This window comes from Periplaneta americana, chromosome 17, assembly GCF_040183065.1.
Source record: "Periplaneta americana isolate PAMFEO1 chromosome 17, P.americana_PAMFEO1_priV1, whole genome shotgun sequence".
In the NCBI taxonomy this organism is placed as follows: domain Eukaryota; kingdom Metazoa; phylum Arthropoda; class Insecta; order Blattodea; family Blattidae; genus Periplaneta; species Periplaneta americana.
In genome coordinates, this window is record NC_091133.1 from 62,948,613 (window position 1) to 62,973,909 (window position 25,297).

At 36.9% G+C, this 25,297-nt stretch overlaps 1 protein-coding gene across 2 annotated transcripts; it reads right to left on the minus strand.

The window, feature by feature from the left end:
* Positions 1-9,016: 9,016 nt before the first annotated feature.
* On the minus strand, positions 9,017-24,991 carry LOC138692789 (probable cytochrome P450 6a14). Of its 2 annotated transcripts, none has more exons than XM_069815998.1 (5): positions 24,837-24,991; positions 17,764-18,719; positions 15,975-16,196; positions 12,845-13,096; positions 9,017-9,397 (listed from the first exon to the last, which is right to left on the minus strand). In XM_069815998.1, the coding sequence occupies exons 2-5, from the start codon at positions 18,692-18,694 to the stop codon at positions 9,231-9,233; spliced, it is 1,572 nt and encodes a 523-aa protein (XP_069672099.1). In that variant the 5' UTR covers positions 18,695-18,719; positions 24,837-24,991; the 3' UTR covers positions 9,017-9,230. The 2 variants fall into 2 exon arrangements, with proteins under 2 accessions (XP_069672099.1, XP_069672100.1); XM_069815999.1 differs by having other exon boundaries at positions 17,764-18,716; positions 24,837-24,982.
* Positions 24,992-25,297: the final 306 nt, after the last annotated feature.

Below are 25,297 nucleotides of genomic sequence, written 5' to 3' on the forward strand. Positions count from 1 at the left end.
AACCCATCCTCAATTTGACGTTTAAAATTTAAAAGATTGTTATGTTAAATAAGCTTCCACATCCATTTGATGGCCATTAAAGTGTTATTCGCAAGAAGCCATTATACCTATGCTATTCATTATCAGGACTCACGTTGCAGCGGCTGTATCGACTGCACCATTCCTAGGAAATTTGTCCCGACTGATGTCAACTTAGGTAAATAAATACAGTATTTTATTTGCACTCTAATAGAAACATTATGCACGCTTTAACATCTGTGCTCATATCGCGTGTTTTTTTAGGACCTGTGGGTATACAAGTAGGCCGTTTTTACTATTGATGATTTCCTGTTTCTATTGTGTGTTGTTATAGATGGCTTGTGTTCATGTAACTGATCTATTGTCTTGTTACGTGCGTGCATCAATGAGTAAGCTGTCTTCAATTCATTGTATGTTCCATTTGCCCCTCAACGAATATCAGTATTTAACCTATATACCGGTTTTCGACGTATTTTACCGGTAAAAATAAAGGTTTTAATAATAACAATTATACAAATAATGTAACGGTATAAATTAAAAAAAAAATTAATAGTCATGTAACGGTATAAGTAATAGCGGTATTATATCGAAATCTAAATAATTTCGGTATTTGATCACTGCTTCTTAGGGCGTGTGAAGATTTGCCTATATGATTCCTGCCACTGATTGGCGCCTTTTACATTGGAATGTTATAGAGTGTCTCACGAATAGAGGGGATTACCTCGCCGATTTTTTTTTATACCATTAGCAGGTCAGTTTTGTAGGAGGGCGAAGGATTACCGAACGTTTCAAAAGGAACATCATAATCCTGGGAGAACACGTGTGTGTGTGTGTGTGTGTGTGTGTGTGTGTGTGTGTGTGTGTGTGTGTGTGTGTGTGTGTGTGTGTGTGTGTGTGTGTGTGTGTGTGTGTGTGTGTGTGTGTGTGTGTGTGTGTGTGTGTGTGTGTGTGTGTGTGTGTGTGTGTGTGTGTGTGTGTGTGTGTGTGTGTGTGTGTGTGTGTGTGTGTGTGTGTGTGTGTGTGTGTGTGTGTGTGTGTGTGTGTGTGTGTGTGTGTGTGTGTGTGTGTGTGTGTGTGTGTGTGTGTGTGTGTGTGTGTGTGTGTGTGTGTGTGTGTGTGTGTGTGTGTGTGTGTGTGTGTGTGTGTGTGTGTGTGTGTGTGTGTGTGTGTGTGTGTGTGTGTGTGTGTGTGTGTGTGTGTGTGTGTGTGTGTGTGTGTGTGTGTGTGTGTGTGTGTGTGTGTGTGTGTGTGTGTGTGTGTGTGTGTGTGTGTGTGTGTGTGTGTGTGTGTGTGTGTGTGTGTGTGTGTGTGTGTGTGTGTGTGTGTGTGTGTGTGTGTGTGTGTGTGTGTGTGTGTGTGTGTGTGTGTGTGTGTGTGTGTGTGTGTGTGTGTGTGTGTGTGTGTGTGTGTGTGTGTGTGTGTGTGTGTGTGTGTGTGTGTGTGTGTGTGTGTGTGTGTGTGTGTGTGTGTGTGTGTGTGTGTGTGTGTGTGTGTGTGTGTGTGTGTGTGTGTGTGTGTGTGTGTGTGTGTGTGTGTGTGTGTGTGTGTGTGTGTGTGTGTGTGTGTGTGTGTGTGTGTGTGTGTGTGTGTGTGTGTGTGTGTGTGTGTGTGTGTGTGTGTGTGTGTGTGTGTGTGTGTGTGTGTGTGTGTGTGTGTGTGTGTGTGTGTGTGTGTGTGTGTGTGTGTGTGTGTGTGTGTGTGTGTGTGTGTGTGTGTGTGTGTGTGTGTGTGTGTGTGTGTGTGTGTGTGTGTGTGTGTGTGTGTGTGTGTGTGTGTGTGTGTGTGTGTGTGTGTGTGTGTGTGTGTGTGTGTGTGTGTGTGTGTGTGTGTGTGTGTGTGTGTGTGTGTGTGTGTGTGTGTGTGTGTGTGTGTGTGTGTGTGTGTGTGTGTGTGTGTGTGTGTGTGTGTGTGTGTGTGTGTGTGTGTGTGTGTGTGTGTGTGTGTGTGTGTGTGTGTGTGTGTGTGTGTGTGTGTGTGTGTGTGTGTGTGTGTGTGTGTGTGTGTGTGTGTGTGTGTGTGTGTGTGTGTGTGTGTGTGTGTGTGTGTGTGTGTGTGTGTGTGTGTGTGTGTGTGTGTGTGTGTGTGTGTGTGTGTGTGTGTGTGTGTGTGTGTGTGTGTGTGTGTGTGTGTGTGTGTGTGTGTGTGTGTGTGTGTGTGTGTGTGTGTGTGTGTGTGTGTGTGTGTGTGTGTGTGTGTGTGTGTGTGTGTGTGTGTGTGTGTGTGTGTGTGTGTGTGTGTGTGTGTGTGTGTGTGTGTGTGTGTGTGTGTGTGTGTGTGTGTGTGTGTGTGTGTGTGTGTGTGTGTGTGTGTGTGTGTGTGTGTGTGTGTGTGTGTGTGTGTGTGTGTGTGTGTGTGTGTGTGTGTGTGTGTGTGTGTGTGTGTGTGTGTGTGTGTGTGTGTGTGTGTGTGTGTGTGTGTGTGTGTGTGTGTGTGTGTGTGTGTGTGTGTGTGTGTGTGTGTGTGTGTGTGTGTGTGTGTGTGTGTGTGTGTGTGTGTGTGTGTGTGTGTGTGTGTGTGTGTGTGTGTGTGTGTGTGTGTGTGTGTGTGTGTGTGTGTGTGTGTGTGTGTGTGTGTGTGTGTGTGTGTGTGTGTGTGTGTGTGTGTGTGTGTGTGTGTGTGTGTGTGTGTGTGTGTGTGTGTGTGTGTGTGTGTGTGTGTGTGTGTGTGTGTGTGTGTGTGTGTGTGTGTGTGTGTGTGTGTGTGTGTGTGTGTGTGTGTGTGTGTGTGTGTGTGTGTGTGTGTGTGTGTGTGTGTGTGTGTGTGTGTGTGTGTGTGTGTGTGTGTCTCATGTTGTAGATAGATAAAGTGCATTTATTGATGCATAATAAATTATACAAACTCATGTACACAAGATCCTTCGCACGAGCCCGTACGGCCATTCGTGCTATAACTATTCACAGTTTTAAACTTCAAAACAAAGATAATACTACTAATAATAAATTGAATCATGTTGTACTGTACTGCGTTATACATAACAACCACAGAATTAGGTGGAATATTAGGTAAAAGCTACTCCTGAAACCATTCTTTTAAACAGTCGCTTTCCATTTCTTCGTGATAATCCTTAGTTGAACACGACTTGAACACCAATACCCATTTTTTTTACAAACCCCTGTTCACTACCGGCATGGGGTGCTATAATCCTGGAACCTTTACCAATTGGCGCTCGTAGAACTGGTCGTCACCACTAATCGCCCTTAGTTTATCTTTTGTCATGTTCATATTTATCTGTGTTTCGCCGGAAAACAATATAGCACGTTTAGTTGATCTTATATATCTTTATTTGCACATAGAAACTGATTTAAGCCTGCGCAGCGCAACTGTGTCCTGACGTTCCATCAAGTACTTTTTGCGAGATCGTGCGTATTTGCTTGGTTCCCGCACAAAACCAATCCGCGGAAAGTCTAAAATTCCACATTCAGTATTCCCAATCTAACACACATGACAATTTCCCTCTTCTTACCGCTTAAGTGACATATTGATTTGAACATATTATTTTTAGAGACGTTCAATATAGTAATAATTATAAATTGGAAACTTACCACTGCAATTTCACCTAAATTGCACTGTTAATGATTGTTTTTAAATATTTACAAAAATTAAGTAAACTCTAAATAATTACATAACCTTACCGTTTGTTTTAAGTTCGCATTTATAGACTGGGGGGGGGGGAAGACAGACGTATATCACGGCCTGCTGGAGTATAGTAAACACAGAAAACATTTTAAAGCAACAATGTTGAAGATAGATATTTTTGTTTTGCAAATTTGCCGTCATTGAACAGAAACCAAGATGGAGATTTCATTGCAACTAATTAGAAATTCCTCTTTCAGGTATGTGATAAACGATCTTCGCACAAAATAATGTACGATACACGAGCGGTATGTTTTCTTTCAATTCTCGGAAATTAAAAACTTACCACTGCAATTTCACCTAAATTGCACTGTTAATTATTGTTTTTAAATATTTACAAAAATTAAGTAAACTCTAAATAATTACATAACCTTACCGTTTGTTTTAAGTTCGCATTTATAGACAGGGGGGAAAAAAAGACAGACGTATATCACGGCCTGCTGGAGTATAGTAAACACAGAAAACATTTTAAAGCAACAATGTTGAAGATAGATATTTTTGTTTTGCAAATTTGCCGTCATTGAACAGAAACCAAGATGGAGATTTCATTGCAAGTAATTAGAAATTCCTCTTTCAGGTATGTGATAAACGATCTTCGCACAAAATAATGCACGATACACGAGCGGTATGTTTTCTTTCAATTCTCGGAAATTAAAAAAGCTCAACTACGTTTCGCTTTTTCAAACTTTTCCTCGAACATGAAAACTTCAACATACCGCTCTTGTAACGCATATTACTAATGCGATATATTATTCTTCTTACAGCGGAACCCAATGTTTCTCATTATCCACGAGAGAGATGATCGAGAGGCAGGGAAACACAACTTCCGTTTGGCACTTTTTAATGTCATTCAAACTTGGAATGCAACCTTCTCCACACAAACTGAAAATATTCCTTCGCAATGCATAGCTATCGAAATGATTTATTTTATTTTTAGAATAATGTCGCGGCCTTTTTCGTTGGACTTTTCAATTCGCCTGCTTGTTTCTTCTTAAGAATTCTATTTTTCACTAATTACAGCCGCTTTAATAGCTCTTTCATACACTTAGTGGCGGATATCATAGGTTTACCGCACCTCGCATCGTCATATTCTGTCTGAAAATACTCGGGAACCCGGCATGGAAGCTCTTTATTTTCTGAGCGAATATGATTTCCTCTTTCACAAATTAAATGAGACACTATAATTAAGCAGAAGATAAAACTTATACTTAACATTTCCATTGTTCATAGACCACAAACCACGATTCACACCAAACTGCTTGAAATAGCAAACTGAATATGACTGTAGCATCTGTACTCAATAGGAACTACAGAAACATCAACGACTTTATTTCAACCCTCCCTATACTTGCATCAGAAACAGGTTTTCGAGGAAAATGGTCAAGGAGTCTCTGAAACTATTGAGGTCAACCCCCTTTATTCGTGAAACGCACTATAGTTGTTAATGATGGCAGGTGTAGCATAAAAACAAACTAGTTTGGAACTGAACTACTGCGTGTTCAGTTCAAACTGTGTCATGGCTCGCTGTATCCCGTCATGTGGCTAGCCGATGAGCCTAGAGAATTCAATCTTCCTACACTTCCGCAGAGGCGTATTACCTACGTGCCAGAGAAGTTGCCTAGCAAGTACGGCGTTCATTCTCAAGAGTACGTACCGATACGTACGGTAACGCCAGTAGTAGTGGCAGGAATGTGAACTGTTTGGAAACACGTACTGAGGTGAGTTTTTTTCTTACTGTCGGGATATGGCGAGAGGGTTAAGATGATTACTTACGTATTTGTTGACATTAACTTGGATGGTCAACATGGACACGGAGCATTTGATTTCTGTTGTGGAATGTTGCTGTACACGACCGATGATAACAAATACTCTGCGTACGACTTGCCAGCGCAAAACACAGTTCGAAAGAGGTTATGATAGCACACAGACCGTACAGACCGCCATCTGTTGCTACGACGTTCAAGTTATACCGTACACGTTCTCAAGTTCAGATTGAACGCCTTGAATAATAGGCAACGTGTCTGACATAAAAGCTGAAACTCGCTTCAAATCGCTGACTCACAACAGTGACGTCATGACACACTTTGAAATGAACACCCAGTAGTTGCATTTAGTGATTTAGATTGAGAATTGAAGCAGACTGAAATGGAAAAAATGTATGGATTAACGCGGTCAACTCTCGCAACATTCATAAAGATATACAAAGAAATAGAGAACAGTATCGCAAATGGTAAAATTAATCGTGAACATAATCTTTTAAAAACTGCTGCAGCAGAAGACGTTGGCATTACTAACTTTTAAGGGGTTTAATGAAATGAGGGCATTTATCATTCCTATAACAAGCTCTATTATGTGTCAAGAAGTGCTTCATTTTGCTAGTTTACTTGGTGAGTGGCGGTTTGCACGTCTGACTCTGAAGCGAGCTAGCCCGGGCTTAAATTCTGATTGGGCCCGAGACAAATTACCTACTTGGGGTTTTCTTCGGGGTTTTCCCTCAACCAATTGAAGCATAATTGCTGGGTAACTTTCAACAACGGACTTCGGACTCATTTCCACATTGTTAATTCTCATATCATCATAATCATCATCATACTCTATACCAGTGGTAGTCAACCTTTTTCCTCCTATACCCCTAGAGACACTTTTGCACTCAAGCTTCTACCGCAAAGTTATTAATTAAAATTATACGCAACTATTGTTGTTTAACTGTCCGAAGACAGGTCTGAACCTCACAAGTGATACCAATAAGGCACCACTTATGAGGGAGAGAAGAGTTCGGGGCAGAAGAAGATATCGGATAATAATCGACATTAAGATATATGGATCATATGCAGAGAATAAGAGGGCGGCTGAAAATATGAAAGAATGGAGAATGCTTAGTTTGAAGTGAAAGATCTGTCCTTGGGCAGAAACTGCATGCGTGTATGTGTGCGTGCGCGCGCTAACAGCGAGCACCTGACTTTCGTCATTCACCCAAGCATCTCCATATAGTGTGCGACGCACCGAATCTTATTATTCTTTCAGGCGCCATGAATACGTGCACCATTGGAAGCACCTCGCATGCGTTGTTTCAGAGAAGCTCAAGCCTTAAAGACGTTTAGCGCGCGTCGAGGGTGCGAAAGATCTCTAATGAAAATTAAACATAACGTAAGCGTTAACTGAAGTAGGCTATGTAAACGTTATCTATACTAATAATAAATCTGTAGCCAAAATTTTTCCGGTAATTTTCGATTTTCCAAAAATAATTGATGTTAACATGTATAATTAACCATCCTGAAACCGAAAATCGCTTTTTTGAAATTTTTGTTTGTATGTCTGTCTGTCTGTCTGGATGTTTGTTACCTTTTCACGCGATAATGGCTGAACCGATATTTATGAAAATTGGAATATAAATTAAGTTCGTTGTAACTTAGATTTTAGGCTATATGGCATTCAAAATACTTTATTTAAAAGGGGGGTTATAAGGGGGCCTGAATTAAATAAATCGAAATATCTCGCTTATTATTGATTTTCATGAAAAAATATTACATAACAAAACCTTCTTTGAAAATAATTTCCGATAAGTTTCATTCTATACAAAATTTTGATAGGACTGATATTTAATGAGATAAATTAGTTTTAAAATTGCAATAACAACGCCATCTAAGGCGCTGTAGGCCTACTGAAATAAAAACAAATGACTTCGTCTATAAGGGGCCTTGGACAACAACAATCGAAAGCTATTAAACATAGCCTAAGAGAATGTTTCTGTGTGTGTATGAAGTAATATCGGAAGCTAATTAATTGTTTAATTATTATTTCACCATTGGAAAGTGTAGTTTCTCTAGATGGACATAATTCTACAATGTTATTACAGTAACTTCTGAAACATATAGTAAGTAATATAAAAGTATACACATTAAAACTAAATGATATGTCAATCTTCATTAAACTATGGTTGCATGTAATAACAATTAAGAAACATGTTAAAGGAATTGTCATTGCACCAAATGATTGCTCTCTGGACCAAAATGACCGAAATTTAATTATTTAAATACAATTTAAATTAAGTAACATATTAAACGATTTATCCTTCTATCAAACACGAATGTTCCCTGGATCAAACGTCCTATTTTAATTATGTAATTACTTTATATGTATTTCTAACAGGTGCAGCGGAGCGCACGGGTACGGCTAGTCGTAAAATAAAAAAGTCACGATGGGAACATAATCATAACCGCAAAGATACTTGATAACCATGGAAACATAACAACGACGTCATTTTTCATATTCTGTTGCATGCTTCAGCGCTCTACGATTCTTTATTGTTTCCAAATCACTAAGCATAAACATGAAAGTTTGGAGTTTAACTTTCGTTTTAACGTAATGTTAATGTCAGTGTTTATGTGAATCATTGTGAATGATTCCATATTTTGGTAACCTGACAGCAAACTTCTGTGTTTATGTTGCGTTTAGGTACAGTATGTTTAATTTCTATTGTGAATGCGTCTTCCATCTACTTAAATTACGTGTCTCGCTATCTCATTACTACGCTCATTTATAATTTTAATATATTGGTCCTAAATTCATATGCATTAAACAGATTTCTTGCCGTAGTCAATTTAGTCCTAATCTGCTTACATTGTACTCTGAAAATTCCCTTAGTCAATTACACTTTATTTTCACCACGTGCAGAAAATTCATACATTTTTCCTCAATATCATTTTCCATCTCTCCATAATACAACTTAAAATATTTAATTTTCCAAACCACCATAGTCATTTTCATTTGATATATTTTTATGAACAGAATGTAGATATGAACATTTTAAGAAACTAGTAAAAAATAATAAAAATGAAAACATTCTTACGTATATTTTTCTCGAGAGAAAGAATTCTTTAACTAAATTTAACTAAAATCTAAGGATGGTCTAAAAGCGAAAAGCCTTACGCATTCCTACATGAAGCTTTAATCTTCATGGGATATGCACTATGAAACTAAACCCATTGCAGAAATTACTTTGAATTACTGCTTAATAGAAAACTATGAAGGAATGAATGAATATTAATTCACTTGGTTTATGGAATAGCGGTAAAACTGATCAGGTACAGTCCGCGTCACCGTTTTAGGCGTGTGACGTAAGTAATGGGAACGTGAAGTGCTAGCGTCTTCCTTTACCGTAGTCAGTCTGACAATTGTGTTTGGGAAATGCTGATGTGACGTGTATAGGAAGTGGTACCATTCTCAGCTGCACTAGCAACATGCTCACAAACTGGGAACTATATTCCAGGACACACGCCAAAAACGCTGGCGCCAGCTATATTGTGGGATATGAAAGTGATTTTAATCATGACGTGCTATATTTTCGTCAACAATTTTATAGGTCTACCTTAAAACACAATTATTAGGCCTTTATTAACAAGTGCAGTAATATAAATATACATAGTCTATACGTAATGTAAACTTATAAGCTTACAGAATACATTACTATATCTACACAACGAAAACATACGGTACGTAAGCAAGGTTCAGTGAATGTCACTTACGATGAAAACGGACACAACACAGCATCCAGAATAAATTAGGAACAAATTGATTACTTAATTCCTCTTCTTAATCTGCAAATGCATGCCACCAACAGGTGACAATATGAAAGACTTCACGTCCATTACCAAAGGTACTGGAGTTTCCTTGCTGGCATTAAATTGATATCTGTACAGAAGAGAAATCAAGCCGACTTTTGTCTGCATTAATCCAAACCGCAATCCTGAAAAAGATAGATAAATTTCATGTTGAAAATTAAGTATGTACAGTACAGTACAAGAAGTTTCAACTAAACATGGCAATAATAATAATAATAATAATAATAATAATAATAATAATAATAATATCCTAACATATGCTACACTGAAGCTAAATGACAGCTGTGAGCAGTTTGGGATGAAGATAAATGCAAATAAGATGAAGACCATGGTCATAGGAAAAAAAAAATAAACAAGGTAAACTTTCGAATTCTAAATGAGCCAGTAGAGCAAGTGGACAACTTCAAATACTTGGGGTATACTATAAGCACGCAGTCAAAAGAAAGATAGCGATGGAAGCTTTTAATAGGAAAAAGAGCATCTTTTGCGGAGCTCTGAAAAAAAGAACTAAGGAACGTTGTAAGGAGTATGGAATTAAATGGGGAAGAAACATAGACATTAGGACATAATAAAGAGAAGTGAATAGAAGGATTTGAAACGTGGATATGGGGAAGAATGGAACTGAGAAATGGACAGACAGAATGAGAAATGAAGCTGTGTTGGAAAGAGTGGGTGAAGAAAGAATAATGCTGACACTGATCAGGAAGAGGAAAAGGAATTGGTTGAATCACTGACTGAGAAGAAACTGCCTACTGAAGGACGCACTGGAAGGAATGGTGAACGGGTGAATCGTTCGGAGCAGAAGAATATATCAAATGATAGACGACATCAAGATATGTGGATCATATGCGGAGACTAAGAGAAAGGCAGATAATAGGAAAGATTGAGAATGCTGGGTTTGCAGTGAAAGATCTGTCCATGAACAGAACACTTATGTACAGTATGTATAATAGATTGTTTGTAGCAGCACGAGAATTGACACTAGATTGATTCATTAATATTTTATTGAATTAGTAAAAAATGTCATTAGAAATTATCGAGACGAGATTCAAATACGAACTGCTGAGCCATTTATACACGAACCCACACTTTCAGAAGTCGAAATTGCGATAGAAAATCTGAAAAAGTACAAGACTCCAGGTATTGATCAAATTCCAGCAGAATTAATACAAGAGGGTGGAAGCGCATTATCTAGCGAAATTTATAAACTTGTACTTGCTATTTGGGAAAAGGAAATTGTACCAGAACAATGCAAGGAGTCCATAATTTTTAAGAAGGGGGACAAGACTGTGATAACTTTCGAGTAATATCACTTTTCTTGACGTCGTACAAAATTTTGTCCAATATTCTTTTAAGAGGATTAATTCCGTACGTAGATGACATTATTGGGGATCATTAGTGCGGTTTTGGACGTAATAGATCGACTATTGATCAGATTTTTTGTATTCGATAGATATTGGAGAAAAAACGGGAGTATAAGGGTAAAGTACATCAGTTATTCATAGATTTCAAAAAGTCATATGACTCGGTTAAGAGAGAAGTTTTGTATAATATCCTTATTGAATTTGGTATTCCCAAGAAGCTAGTTCGCTTAATTAAAATGTGTCTCAGTGAAACATACAGCAGAGTCCGTATAGGCCAGTTTTTATCTGATGCTTTTCCAATTCACTGCGGACTAAAGCAAGGAGATGCACTATCACCTTTACTTTTTAACTTTCCTCTAGAATATGCCATTAGGAAAGTTCAGGATAACAGAGAAGGTTTGGAATTGAACGGGTTACATCAGCTTCTTGTCTATGCGGATGACATGAATATGTTAGGAGATAATCTACAAACGATTAGGGAAAACACGGAAATTTTACTTGAAGCAAAAAAAAAAAAAAAAAAAAAAAAAAAATGGGTTTGGAAGTAAATCCCGAAAAGACAAAGTATATTATATGTCTCATGACCAGAATATTGTACGAAATGGAAACATAAAAATTGGAGATTTATCCTTCGAAGAGGTGGAAAAATTCAAATATCATGGAGCAACAGTAACAAATATAAATGACAGTCGGGAGGAAATTAAACGGAGAATAAATATGGGAAATGCCTGTTATTAATCGGTTGAGCTTTTATCATCCAGTCTGCTGTCAAAAATCTGAAAGTTAGAATTTATAAAATAATTATATTAGCGGTTGTTCTTTATGGTTGTGAAACTTGGACTCTCTCTTTGAAAGAGAAACAGAGATGAAGAGTGTTTGAGAATAAGGTTCTTAGGAAAATGTTTGCGTCTAAGAGGGATGAAGTTACAGGAGAATGGAGGAAGTTATATAACGCAGAACTACACGCATTGTATTCTTCACCTGACATAATTATGAACATTAAATCCAGACGTTTGAGATGGGCAGGTCGTGTAGTGCGTATGGGTGAATCCAGAAATGCATATAGAGTGTTAGTTGGGAGACCGGAGGGAAAAAGACTTTTGGGGAGGCCGAGACGTAGATGGGAGGATAATATTAAAATGGATTTGAGGGAGGTGGGATATGATGATAGAGAGTCGATTAATCTTGCTCAGGATAGGGACCAATGGCGGGCTTATGTGAGGGCGGCAATGAACCTTCGGGTTCCTTAAAAGCCATTTGTAAGTAAGTAAGTAAGTAAAAAATGTTACCAGAGATTCCTAATTTTTTAACAACTGTCCCCACACTTTTTCTTTTATATCTTTTCGTGAATATTCCACCAATTTGAATTTGTAAAGACATGGATATTTCTCTATTGAAAAACTAACTGTATTTCTACTGACATAATGGTAATATGTTTTTGATTGGAAACAGAAATATTCACAACTTCACTTGGTAAATGTTGCTTGCCGAATGAGAAATGTGCAGCAAGACTGCATGCCGAAAACATGTTGTATCGATACTGCGCCGTATGAGGCTGTCAATTCAAATAAATGGCTGCGACATTTGCTCGGCATGCAGAGCACTTACCGAGTTGATATTCTACCGAAACGTCAGTGAGTGGCCTTGAGCGCCTTCAAGGATTGATGTCTTTAAAGAGGAATATCCCGAAGTTACTCTTACTCCTCTACCAGCAGTAACACGCTGGGATACACAAATAAATGCCCTAACATACTAGCCAAACATTTTGATGACACGTGTGTTTGTGACTTTCCTTCTTTAAATATGCATGGCTGTCGTTCTGTGACATAGAATGTACCTTTTCACAGTGTAATCAATTGTTCAGGAACAACCGTCGTGCATTGAAATTCGAAATTTTGGGGCCGATATTTATTATACACTGCAGATCTAATGAAATTACCAGCAAGTAATGCTTTGTTATTGGCGAATACTGCCAGTTACCTTTGTTTTGTGAAAGAAGAAGTACTTGAATAAAATGTTGTGTAATTTTTAACGCTTTGGCAAATAATTTTATATTTTTACCACATATAAAATAAATAATTAAAAATTTTAGCACATAATTATCTCTCTATTAAAATGTCAGTCTTTCTATTATATTAGAATTTACGAAGTTATAGTACCGGTATGCTTATTTTTTACTATTCATTCTTGCAATTCTAGTGAACTCACCTATGCATATCCTGGGTCCCTCTCCGAAAGGTAGGTATACGTAGTGATGCCTCTTTGCTTTTTCCTCCTCGCTGAATCGTTCGGGATCGAACCTCTCCGGGTTGGGATAGTACTTGGGATCATGGTGAAGTCCCAGCACAGGGATGACCGTGGGATCTCCCTTATTCAGCACAACATCCGTACCAGGAATGTGGTAGGTTTTGGTGCATTCTCGGTTCAGGATAGGAAGTGGTGGATACTTGCGAAGAGTTTCTGGAATATTACATAAAGTTTAAATTAATATACTCGTATTAATCCGTGAAACAGACAACACTTTAATAATATAAATTATGTTCTAAACATTTTGCGGTTACCGGCACATTAAGTTCACAAACATTAAACTGATGACAGCTAAATCACCTCAGTATTTAATATTAGAATTTATATTCGTGTTTTCTTACGGAATACCTAATTAATGACTATTATTGCCAAATTACAAAGTCACTTTACCAATTCTTGAACTAAAAGAACAACCCTTGCGTCAGTGGTAGATCATTTAGTCTAATAAACATGTAAGCTTTTAAGCGTTTCAGTATTTATGTTTTCAATTAAAATGCTAATTCATTGGCTGCAAATATAATGTACCGTATTGCAGCATCAAATCTTCATTATAAGATCAAACACATGCCACAAATTTTACTACAACATTGAATAGCTGATAGTTAAAATAGAGATGCATTTTCTAATACATTATGTAAGATATTATGTTCTAATTGTTTTTTTAGTAGGTTATTTTACGACGCTTTATCAACAGCTCAGGTTATTTAGCATCTGAATGAGATGAAGGTGATAATGCCGATGACATGAGTCCGGGTCCAGCACCGAAAGTTATCCAGCATTTGCTCATATTGGATTGAGGGAAAACCCCGGAAAAAACCTCAACCAGGTAACTTGCCCCGACCGCGAATCGAACCCGGGCAACCTGGTTTCGCGGCTAGACGTGCTAACCGTTACTCCATAGGTGTGGACTTTGTTATTTAGTCAACTGTCCTAAGACATGTCTGAACCTCACAAGTGATACCAAGAAGGCAGCACTTACGAGGCAACTAGACCAGGAGATAATGGGGTAGGATGACCTGGTTCTTTCCCCCTCTATTGCATACATCGCCGAATAGCTACATATTACACTAGTCAGACTTCAGATCCATATAAGCAATTGTTCTTCCTCTGATACATATCGTCAAGTGAGATAATAGATGTACATATCAGTCAGCAGTGGCGTAGCATGAAATTTTGAGCAGGGGAAGCTAACTCAAGTTGTCTTTCATGTACATATGAGAAAACGTATTACAAAAATATAGTCTTAAAATAAATAGTAGTCAATGTCAAGTCAGCAATCCGAAGATTGGTTGGAACCTCGTAAGTAACACCAATAAAGCATGACCTCAAATGGTACGTAGTAAAATATGATTTCATGGTTTACACATATCTCTTCTAACAAATAGACACGGTCATTTGTTTTTTAAATCGCACTTTTGTTCGTAAGTCAGTCTTGATAACAGAATTGTCCTAAAAATTCAAGTAAATTGTGTCAGGAACTGTTATTTCACTCATTATTTATTATATCAGCCGCAATGCACACTAACACTTCAACTGAACACAACTCACGAAAGGGATAACTCGGAAACTTTCAATGTAAAAGCTAGCTTCTTCCGTGCCTTGCGACCAGGGTAGTTAGGTAGAAAGGGATGGAAAATCTGGGAGTGTGTTACACAGAAGAATGAGTGAAAGAAACCTGTCTGCTTGGAAGCTGGTGTGTGCAGGCTTCTTGTTTACTGCTGCATCACTAATCATCCTGAGCTGCCGCATCATAATATTTAAACTCCATTAAAATTAATAAATAATTTTGTTCATAAACAGCAGGTTTATTATGAAATTATTATTAACTGGGGAAGCTGAGCTTTTTAGCTTACATTGACGCTACGCCACTGTCAGAACCTCAATCAGAACATATTTAAGTTAGGTTTCAACCAAACTAATATAAAAGGAAAAAAAAATTATTGTTGTGGTAGTTATACCTAACAATTATAATGTAATGTAAAATTTGAGTAAAAATATTATCAAAGCCAGAATAATAATGGGTAAATAATAATAGTGGATGATGAAGAAACGAAGGGTCCCAATCATATTATATGCGTTTAAAACGCAGCTGTAAAATTTTTAGTTTGAATAAATCGATAATGTATTGACGATGACCATTTCGTTTATGACGTCATTCCATTTTCGGCCAATGAAGTGTAATGAAATTTTTAATTTCAATCAATCACAGTCATACATCGCGATAATTTCTGCAGCTCGATTTATCACTATCAATTTATCGCATGATTGTTCTTTTGTTTAGTCAGTGTCGCCAACTGTTTCCATGTAAATCGATGAGCATGAATCCATTGTACTAAATAAAGTGCGAAACCCTACTTCCATATCTACTTCTTCATCTTCTAATTCCATGTCCATTGTATCTAAAGAAAATGACACTCCTTCATAGCAATTGTTCATTTAATTAATGTATTAATCAGGTTATTTGTAATTATACTACAAAATGTTTAAATTAAATTAGGATTTCAGCAGGTAATGAAAATGTATTTTTGTTATAATAACAAGAGAAAAGCGCAGTACATGTAATTAAATTTTTAAACCTGTATTTCGCTTTTCTCAATTGACATTACTAAATAACATTCAGTTTCTTTATTGCAGTAATCGTTATTCATCTATTTTGACTTCACAATGTCTGAATAGGTTCACTATTCATAAATATACAATTATTAACATTTTATGAGCGAATTTTAGGGATTATGGGCCTATTATTCACATCTTTATTTTATTCACGAAATAGCCCTACTAATGTCACTCGAGGTCTGAGATTTCCCAAATAAATTCACTCGCTTCGCTCGTGGATTTATCGGCAAATCTCAGACCTCTTGTGACATTAGTATAGATAATATATTGTTACATTAATATACGTAATTATTGTAACGAGTTCAGGACTATGAGCCTGATACCAAGTCCATGAAAATCTTCATCCAAATTTACTGATTGAGTTATTTGTTGATAATGTCGGCAGTTGCAACATTCTAACAAATCGTGAACTTACCTGAAACTACTTTGTCCAGATATTCCATCTCTTGAACAGCTTCGTATGTGAGCTTTCCATCATGTTTCTTCAGAATTTCATCAATTTCCCTCCTCACACGATCCTGGATGTCGGGATTGAGAGACAGCTCATACAGACAGAATGTCATTGTGGTGGAAGAAGTCTCGAAGCCTGCGACGAAGAACACAAAAGCCTGGGCTGCCACGGAGTTCATAGATAATTCTGAAAGAAAGCCGTGAGCCTTCAAATGGGATTATTTATTTATTTATTTTATTTATTTATTCTGGTGTAGTTAAGGCCATCAGGCCTTCTCTTCCACACCACCAGAAATACAAATATAATAATAGAAATAAAAATAAAAATCATGCTATAAACAAAGTAAAGCCACATAAAAATATACATAGATTGCAGTCACACAAACTTTACATAAGTGATTAAGTATCATAATTAATGATATCCTAACTAATTAACGAACATAAACAAGAAACTTGCAATTTTAATCTAGAGTAAGAAAAACACAAATCAACACTTAATAAGTGAACTGGAATTCAGGAAAGGAGTTGTAAAAGTGTCAATTTTGAAGTATCTAAATTAAGTCATTAGGTTTTAAAAGTAGAAATACAAATCGGTTCAGATGGGGACAGAAGTAAGAGATTATAGTAAATAGTGAAAGAGTGTAAGTTAAAGAGGAGGCTACAGTAATGAGGGAATCTAAGTAAGAGGTGTGAATCTAAATAATAAGAGCGTCTACAAAAGGTATATCTGTAATGAATGTAATAGTGGCACCGGACACAAAATTGTGAGGTCCACATTATATGGATGTAAATAATGACATGAAATATACAATCATATATCATATCATATCATATCATATATCATATCATATCATATCATATCATATATCATATCATATCATATCATATCTGAAGAGTCCACTGCAAGAATGATGGATGTCATTTGGAATACATTTTACAGGAGAAGCAATTGAAAGTTTGAAATGCTTAGCGCTCAAAGCGTAACTGTGATTTTCCGATCATTACTGGACAATGACTATCAGTGTTAATGCCACATAACTCTCTATGTACATTCTATATGTCTTAAGCTATGCATTGACAGTCTTGGTTCATTTTCGACAAGAAAGTGACATCTATCATTCTTGCAGTGGACTCTTCATATATCATATCATATCATATATCATATAATATCATATCATATATCATATATCATATCATATCATATCATATCATATCATATCATATCATATCATATCATATCATATCATATCATATCATATCATATCATATATATCATATCATATCATATATCATGTCATATCATATCATATCATATCATATATCATATCATATCATATCATATCATATCATATCATATCATATCATATCATATCATATCATATCATATCATATCATATCATATACCAGTCCGCAGAAATCCCAATAGTCATTAAAGCAAAAATGAAGTGTTCTTGTTTGGCCTCATCTCGTCAAATATCATCTCTCCATCGACGCTAAATAACCTTGTAGTTGATACAGCATCGTTAAATAACCAAGTAAATAAAAATTCAATGATTCTTACGCTATAATTTATTAGTCATTTTCAATGCGTTGTATGTTTTCAAACAGTTTGAGAAAAGCTCGAATTCTACCTGAATTGTACACCGAAAAGATGATTGAAAACGAAGGTAACAAAGAAGACAAAAGGGGAGGGAGAGGTAGAGAGGAAACGAGAAGAGAGTTAAGAAAAAAATAATTCCGAGGGGAACACTTACTGGTATCGTCTGATTTCTCTTCCGTGATCGTATGCTCGTTCTGGTGATCATCTGTATAGTCGGCGTCGACTACTCCCTTGTTCTTGAGTTGAATCAGTAGCTGCATGAAGTCATTTCTTTTAACGTCATTTTCTTCACGATAGCTGATTGTATCTTGTACCATTTTACGGAAGTATTTTGACACATTTTTGTCCAGTTGCTGCAATTTAAGTACGGCAAATAATTTAGGTGTCAACGCAGACAGAAGACCGGATATAGCGCCTCTAATTGATGGTTCAAATACTTTTCGTCCCCATTGTCGAAATTCCGCATCTGGGTTCTTGAGACAGTTGCACTGTATGCCAAAAGCGCATGAAGATATTACGTCTGTAGAAAATCTAGCCACGACGTCTTTTATTTCAATAACTTCTTCACTTTTAGCTGTTTCCGTTAGACATTCCCCAAGCTCCTGTCCGCAGTCGACCAAAGTATGAAACATCATCTTCATCTTTCCAGATGTGAATGTCGGTGTCAATTTAGCACGAAGTTTCCTCCATTTATTCCCAGGCAAAAGGAACAAATGACCCGACAATGGTTCCCACTCTTCATTCATGTAGAAACCTCTGTCATGAAAGTTGGAGAAATCTTTCACTAAAACGTTCTTAATGATTTCAGGATCGCGGAAAAGGAATCCTGACTTTGTAAACAGGTATGTGCCTCCATATTTCTCTCCGTCTAGTTGGTCGTACAGGTTTTTGCAAACTTCTCCCATTGATTTCCGTATTAACATAACATCGCGAAAGTTTCCAAAAGGAAACGTCGGTTCTACGTAAGGCACATTTCGTTTCTTCCAGTACGTCCAAGAGTTCTTGAAGTAAAAGTAGAGTGCAGTTAGTGTGCAAGCTGCTAGGACCCCAGCCTCGAGCAGAAGCGATTCAAATATAATCGCCATTTTTGGATCGTTTCTCTAACGCCTTCTGAAACGTAATAAAACATACATTATTTTCATATCATGTGAAATTTAATTAATTCTACATTAAAATATTTTCAGTTCAGTTCAATATGAATTTAAAAAGTTAACTATTATTGTGACTCAATAAATTAACACATTTTCTCTCTAATAGTCCTAACAAATCTCCGTCCAGCGTTCTATTGAAGGAAAGTTAAATATCGAATTGGTGCACATCTTACAAGCAAACATTCTCATGGGGACAGATAAAAAAGTTATTTTTTCTTCCACCATGTTAATAATAAAAAAGCAAGTACTTATGCAAATTTTGCCCACTCGAGCGCAATTACGAAGGCCGTCCAGAAAGTAAGTTTACCTGGGGTCTTTTACAGAAAGAAAACAGTTTCATGGAGAGTTTTATTGGTACAGGTACAGCAATTGTTGAACTATTTTTGAATATATCCCCCACTGGAGACGAGACATTTGTCGTATCGTGGGATCAACAAAGAGGTGCAGACAGTTGTCACAATGGTTCCGATTCGAGGCGGCAGACTTCTATGACACAGGGATACAAGAGTTGATTCCACGGTCTAACAAATGTCTCAGTTTCATGAAATTTTGTTTTGTTTCTGTGAACGGCCCCAGGTAAACTTGTTTTGGACGGACCTCTTAATTGCGCTCCAGTGGCCGAAATTTGTATAAGCGCTTGTTTTGACATTATCAATATGGTGGAAGACAAAAAATTAAATATTTTTTCTGTCTCCATGAGAATGGTATTGTGTAATGGTTGGAATTAAATAGAAATTTGTTTGTAATATTTTCAAATATGGGTGTATTTTGTAGGGAAGAATGCATTCTCAAATTGGCACCAAATTCGCGTGAATAATATAATTTCTGAGCTTATGATTTGGAACACTAGTAATTTCTTGTACAGGGATAGTTTTTATTGAATTGTGCCACTTGTTGACCCGTTTCGTCGGCCTAGGTGGCACAGTCGGTAGAGTGCTGGCCTTCTGTGCCCGAGGTTGCGGGTTCGGTTGATGGCATTTAAGTGTGCTTAAGTAGATTTACTGGCATGTAAAAGAACTTCTGCGGGACAAAATTTCGGCACCCATCAATTCATTTTCGTCTTCAGTACTGATGTATCGTCAGCATATTACCGTTGTTCGTGATTATAATATCCCGTGAAAATATTTATTTTTATCAACGATGCCTTCGATCTGTATTATTACGATCAGAGTCTTCTCAAAGTTAATGCTTTAAGGTTCCATTCACAATGAAAATTAAACATAACCGTAACATAAACACAGAAGTTTGCGCCCAGGCTACCAAATGGGATCATTCACAATGATTCACATAAGCATTGACATAAACATTACCGTAAGACGTTAACATGAAAATTTGCAAACTCCAAACTTTCATGCTTATGCTTACGTGATTTGCAAACAGAACACAATCGTGGAGCGCTGAAGTATACGACAGAATATGAGGAAATGGCGTCGTTATGTTATGTTTCCATGGTTACCAAGTATGTTTGCTGTTATGTTTATGTTCCCATCGTGAATGATGGTATGACTTATTAATTTTACCGTAACGTTTATATTCTTAATTTAACGCTTACGTTATGTTTAATTTTCATTGTGAATGAGCCTTTACTTTACGTTATGTCACTGAAGGCAAGACTGGATATTAGTCCCAACGTGACGTCATTCGTGCGAGAGGGAGAGAACGATATCTGCGCACAGCCTCACCATTATACAAGATGGCTCAAAAGTGGCTTTCCCCAATATTCATTCTTAGATTTCATACTTGTTCACATATACAGATGTCATAACTTTAATAAACGAATAACTGGTGTAATAAGTGTTGGGTTGACAACCATGTTCGTGCTTCAACTGTTTTTCCGATGTCATGTCTTGAAAACAGCCCTCGTTTTGCCGATATGCACAGCGGAACACTTTAAAAACGAACAATAATCGTACGTATTACTGTATTAATATTATTACATCTATTACTTTCCAATGTGTAATGACGTTCCTACATACTTCGTCTCGAGAGAATTTCTCGTTCGTGTGTCGTGTGTCTTTAAATCTCCATTGGACAGGTTGATAGCAGCTCGCACAATTTTGCTCTAGCAGGATGGAATAGCCTGAGGTGAGAATATTTTCTGGTTTGTTACAATGGTTACAATAGCTCTGCTAGCACAGGTCTTAACGTGCTAATGACAGTGAAACAGAGATGCTCCATCTCTCTTGGGTCTGACATCCTGTTCCTTTCTCACTCTTTCCTCGTTTTCTCTCTTTACTCTTTCTTTTCAAAATACCGATGCGCACGGGGGCTGATTCTGTTGTCTTTTGTTCAGTAAAGTAAGGAAAATACAAGCTCATTGGTGCGTATTGAAAGTTGAAACAGTAACACTTGAAGTTTGGAGACGGTCGTGTGTAAAATTGTGAGGGTGTTAAGTTAAAAGAGGATTAAAATATTCCTCCGTAACACAATGACAGAAGACCGATTAAGTACATTGGCTAGGTTGGCAGTGGAAAAAAAACTGGGTTACAACATTAGAGTTATTGATAAGTTTGCATCTCTCAAAACTAGGCGCATGGAGTTTCTCTACAAATGAATCTAGATCTTCAACAACAGCAGTGAAGGTGAGTCCTATGAATTAATTTTAATCTACTCTTGTTTAACGGTTTTAGTTTTGGTTTATATGCTTAGATTTGGTACATGCATATTAGAACTCGTTTATCTCTGACGTGTGACTCAGCTATACGAGAATATATCAGTGTGTTCTTTACCATTTTTTTTGTGAACACCCATCCAAGAAAGGCACGAGCCGCCACTGGATATGCAGTTAATATGACAACAGTATGGAGCACCATCTCATTTTGGTGTAGGAGTGAGGGACTTTTTGAACCAGCAATTCCATGAATGGATTGGCCATCGTGGCACAACATAATGGCCACCCAGATCATGCGACCTGACGCCATATGATTTTTCGCTGTGGAGTATCCTGAAAAATGATGTTTTTGCTCAGAAACCGCAGGAACTGCAGCAGTTACGACAGATAATCAATAGTCATTCGTGAAAATAGATGAAAATCGTGAGTTACGTTCTGCAATCTGTAAATCAGAGTCTAAACGTTGTGATTTGCGAATCGAGAAACAGGGCCTCCATTTTGAACAAAATCTGTAAATGAATGTGTAGTCAGATGTAAATTGAATGTAATTAAATGTAAGGAAGTGTTTGGGGAAAGCGATTTTTGACCCACCTTGTACATCCACTTTGGTTGTCAGTTGTATCTGATCAGTCACGCACACATTATGTAGTTGCAGTGGCGCAACATAGCTGCGAGTAACAGAAGTAACAAGCTCAAACAACAAACAATGCAGGACTTTTTTGCGTAGAAAGTTTAACTGGATTTAAAAGAGATTATTATAAACTACGTTATTAATTACTGTAGCCTACGTACAATTCCCATTTTTATGAGACAAATTGAATTAATTAAAGATTTGCATTACATCGGTAGCAACCATTACGTCATTTCTAACCTAAAACCAAAATTTTCCTGCACGTTCCGTATTATCCGAGTTTTTTGCTATCAGAGGTATCCTTGCTCCCAATTACCTCAGATAAGCTAACGATAAAGCAACTATGTGTAGACACTGCACATATATTGTTCGAATATATGATGTGAATTGAAAGATAAATCAATTCAGAAATATAACTCTTCCGAATGACCTTGTTCATAATAACCGAATATTAAAATATGTGGTGCTAATTTTAATATAAATGTGACAGGTTTTGTAATATGGAAATTGGCTGAGATGAAACAATTACTACTATTAATTGATAAATCACAATAGAACCACATAAATTAAACGATAATGAAAGATTTAAATAAAAATTATTTTTCTGCTTCTTGTTTACGTTTGTTTTTGAAAGAAAGTTATAGTGATTTAAAATTGTAGCTCTCAGTGACCGACCTTTATATACTGTACAGTAATTATTATTGAAACATTTAGGGGTAATTTTAACGTGGAAAATATATTGCTTATAGACTAACACAAAAACATGTGGAGCTTAAGACATATAGGGTCTAAACGATATAACGTGCCAAAATTATATAGACAGTAATTTACATATCGGTAGGCTTGCCAACTTTCGTGAGTAAAAATTAGGGACACAAACGTTACTGACAATTTTATTGCACTAATTTTATTATTTCCACCTATCAATCCACATATTGAACAGTAGTATTCTTATAACAGTATATGCATATTTTAACACCATATCATTTCATATGTAAAAAAAAAATACAAAAAATTTCCAAACTGACCACAAAACAAGTTGAAAAACAGTATAAATCCCTTATGAAAGAAATGAAAACTAGGAACCATCTCACTGAAGTAATTATTAACCTAATATGAACTAACCTAACTTAACGTAATCTGAACTAACCCGAACTAACCTAACCTACCTACACAAAAGATTACAGTCACTTTCTCGATAAAATACAGAGACATTTACGTGATTTATGACCAGAGCCATCAGATCTTTTCACACGTGAGGGGCTGCGGTATTTTACAAGTCTTTGTTGTTGCCCTCGCTTTAATCTAATCTAATCTACTCTAATCTAATCTAATCTAATCTAATCTAATCTAATCTAATCTAATCTAATCTAATCTAATCTAATCTAATCTAATTTATATCTGTCGTAGATGTAGTCGTATAAATCTTTCTTTTTTTCCACTTTTCCGCCGAAACCAATTCATTTATTGATTTATTTTATTGGGTTATTTTACGACGCTGTATCAACATCTAGGTTATTTAGCGTCTGAATGAAATGGTGATAATGCCGGTGAAATGAGTCCGGGGTCCAGCACCGAAAGTTACCCAGCATTTGCTCGTATTGGGTTGAGGGAAAACCCCGGAAAAACCTCAACCAGGTCGACCGGGATTCGAACCCGGGCCACCTGGTTTCGCGGCCAGACGCGCTGACCGTTACTCCACAGGTGTGGACAAACCAATTCATGACGCATCAAGTGGAACAAAGTGGACATAATACTGAATGGCACCAAACTAAAGTCAAAGTGCATAAGATGACCACAGAAAATAGATGATTCAGTAGACTAAGTATCCTGTGATTAAACCTGTCCTAACTTGTGTATTATGATCATTGCAGCGGTCACTATGTTGACACATCAACGAGAATTAAATTTCTGCCTTCAACATGCGTACTAGAGTCATTTCTCCATTTCGTAAGTATGTCTGTATGAAACTGTGCTGAATTATCTTCCAATTCAGACTAAATCAAGCAATCTGACAGGAAAGAAAATCAGCTGTAAATGTCTAATATACCATGAAATTGAGACATTTTGATTCATGAGCAAATTATTTCGGGACGCGGGACGCAATGGTCGAAATGAGGACTGTTCCAGAAAAAATCGGGACGGTTGGCAACCCTACATATCGGTCAACTAAACAAAATTTCTAGTGAAATTTAATTATTTTTAATAGTAGTATAATTGTTTACATTTCGACTGAACGTGAATGCCACTGCCATGGCAATTCGCCCAACACATATCAACAGAGTAACAAACGATTGTTCAGCGTACGTATCGGGCAAATTTAAATAAAAATTGGCTATTCTCATTTTCAAAAAAGTAAGACTCGCAAGACAATTTTTTTCTGAGAAAAATATATGTACAGTAATATAAAATATATAAAAATGCAAGTTTCAGTGAACTATGTGTACAGTAGTGGCAAAAAAAACCGGACCGACCCTTGTAGCTGATTTCAGAGCTTTGTTCACTCCAGAGCACGATAGACTTGGAATAAATTTAAATAAGAAACATAAAAAAGTTTCCTTCCCAGGCAGGATTCGAACCACGAAAGTCTTAGTTACCAGTCTATCGTGCTCTGGAGTGAACGAGGCTCTGAAATCAGCTACAAGGGTCGGTCCGGTTTTTTTACCAGTCCTGTACATGTATTAAAATATTTAGTTCAGTTTTAATGTGAATACATATTGTTCGTAATACACAAACAATGAAGTTTAAGAAATATAACCGATAATATTAATAATTAAACATTATTTCTGCTGAAGACAGTAAATAAAACAATGAAAATTTGGACATTTGCTTACCTGTAATGTTGATCTGTGCAGATCTCTAAAGATACTGTCAAGAATCTGAGTGTTGCATGATATATATCCGTGATGGGAGGGGAATGACTTGCAGAGTGCAGTAGTGTGGTAAGCTACCATGTAATTTGTGTGTCCTACGGGCACGAAGAGTTTCTTCATGAGTCAGCTTACTAAACCTGTAAGATAATCTGATATGGAAGATTTCTTGAAAAACAGATAGGCCTATCTGCAGATAACATGTACATACGTAGGCTACTTCATGATGTACATAAGGATTGTTTTTAAGACGATAACGCCTAACAAATTCGTAGTGATTTACGCTCCAATCAAACTCTTTCATTAGTGGAATGTCATTATCACAAACATGGCCGTCCCTAAGAATTTTGCCGCCACTTGCAATGCAGTACCTCGCCGCCCCAGCCCAGTCTCTAAAAGAAATTGTCGTTTGAAATTTAAAAAAT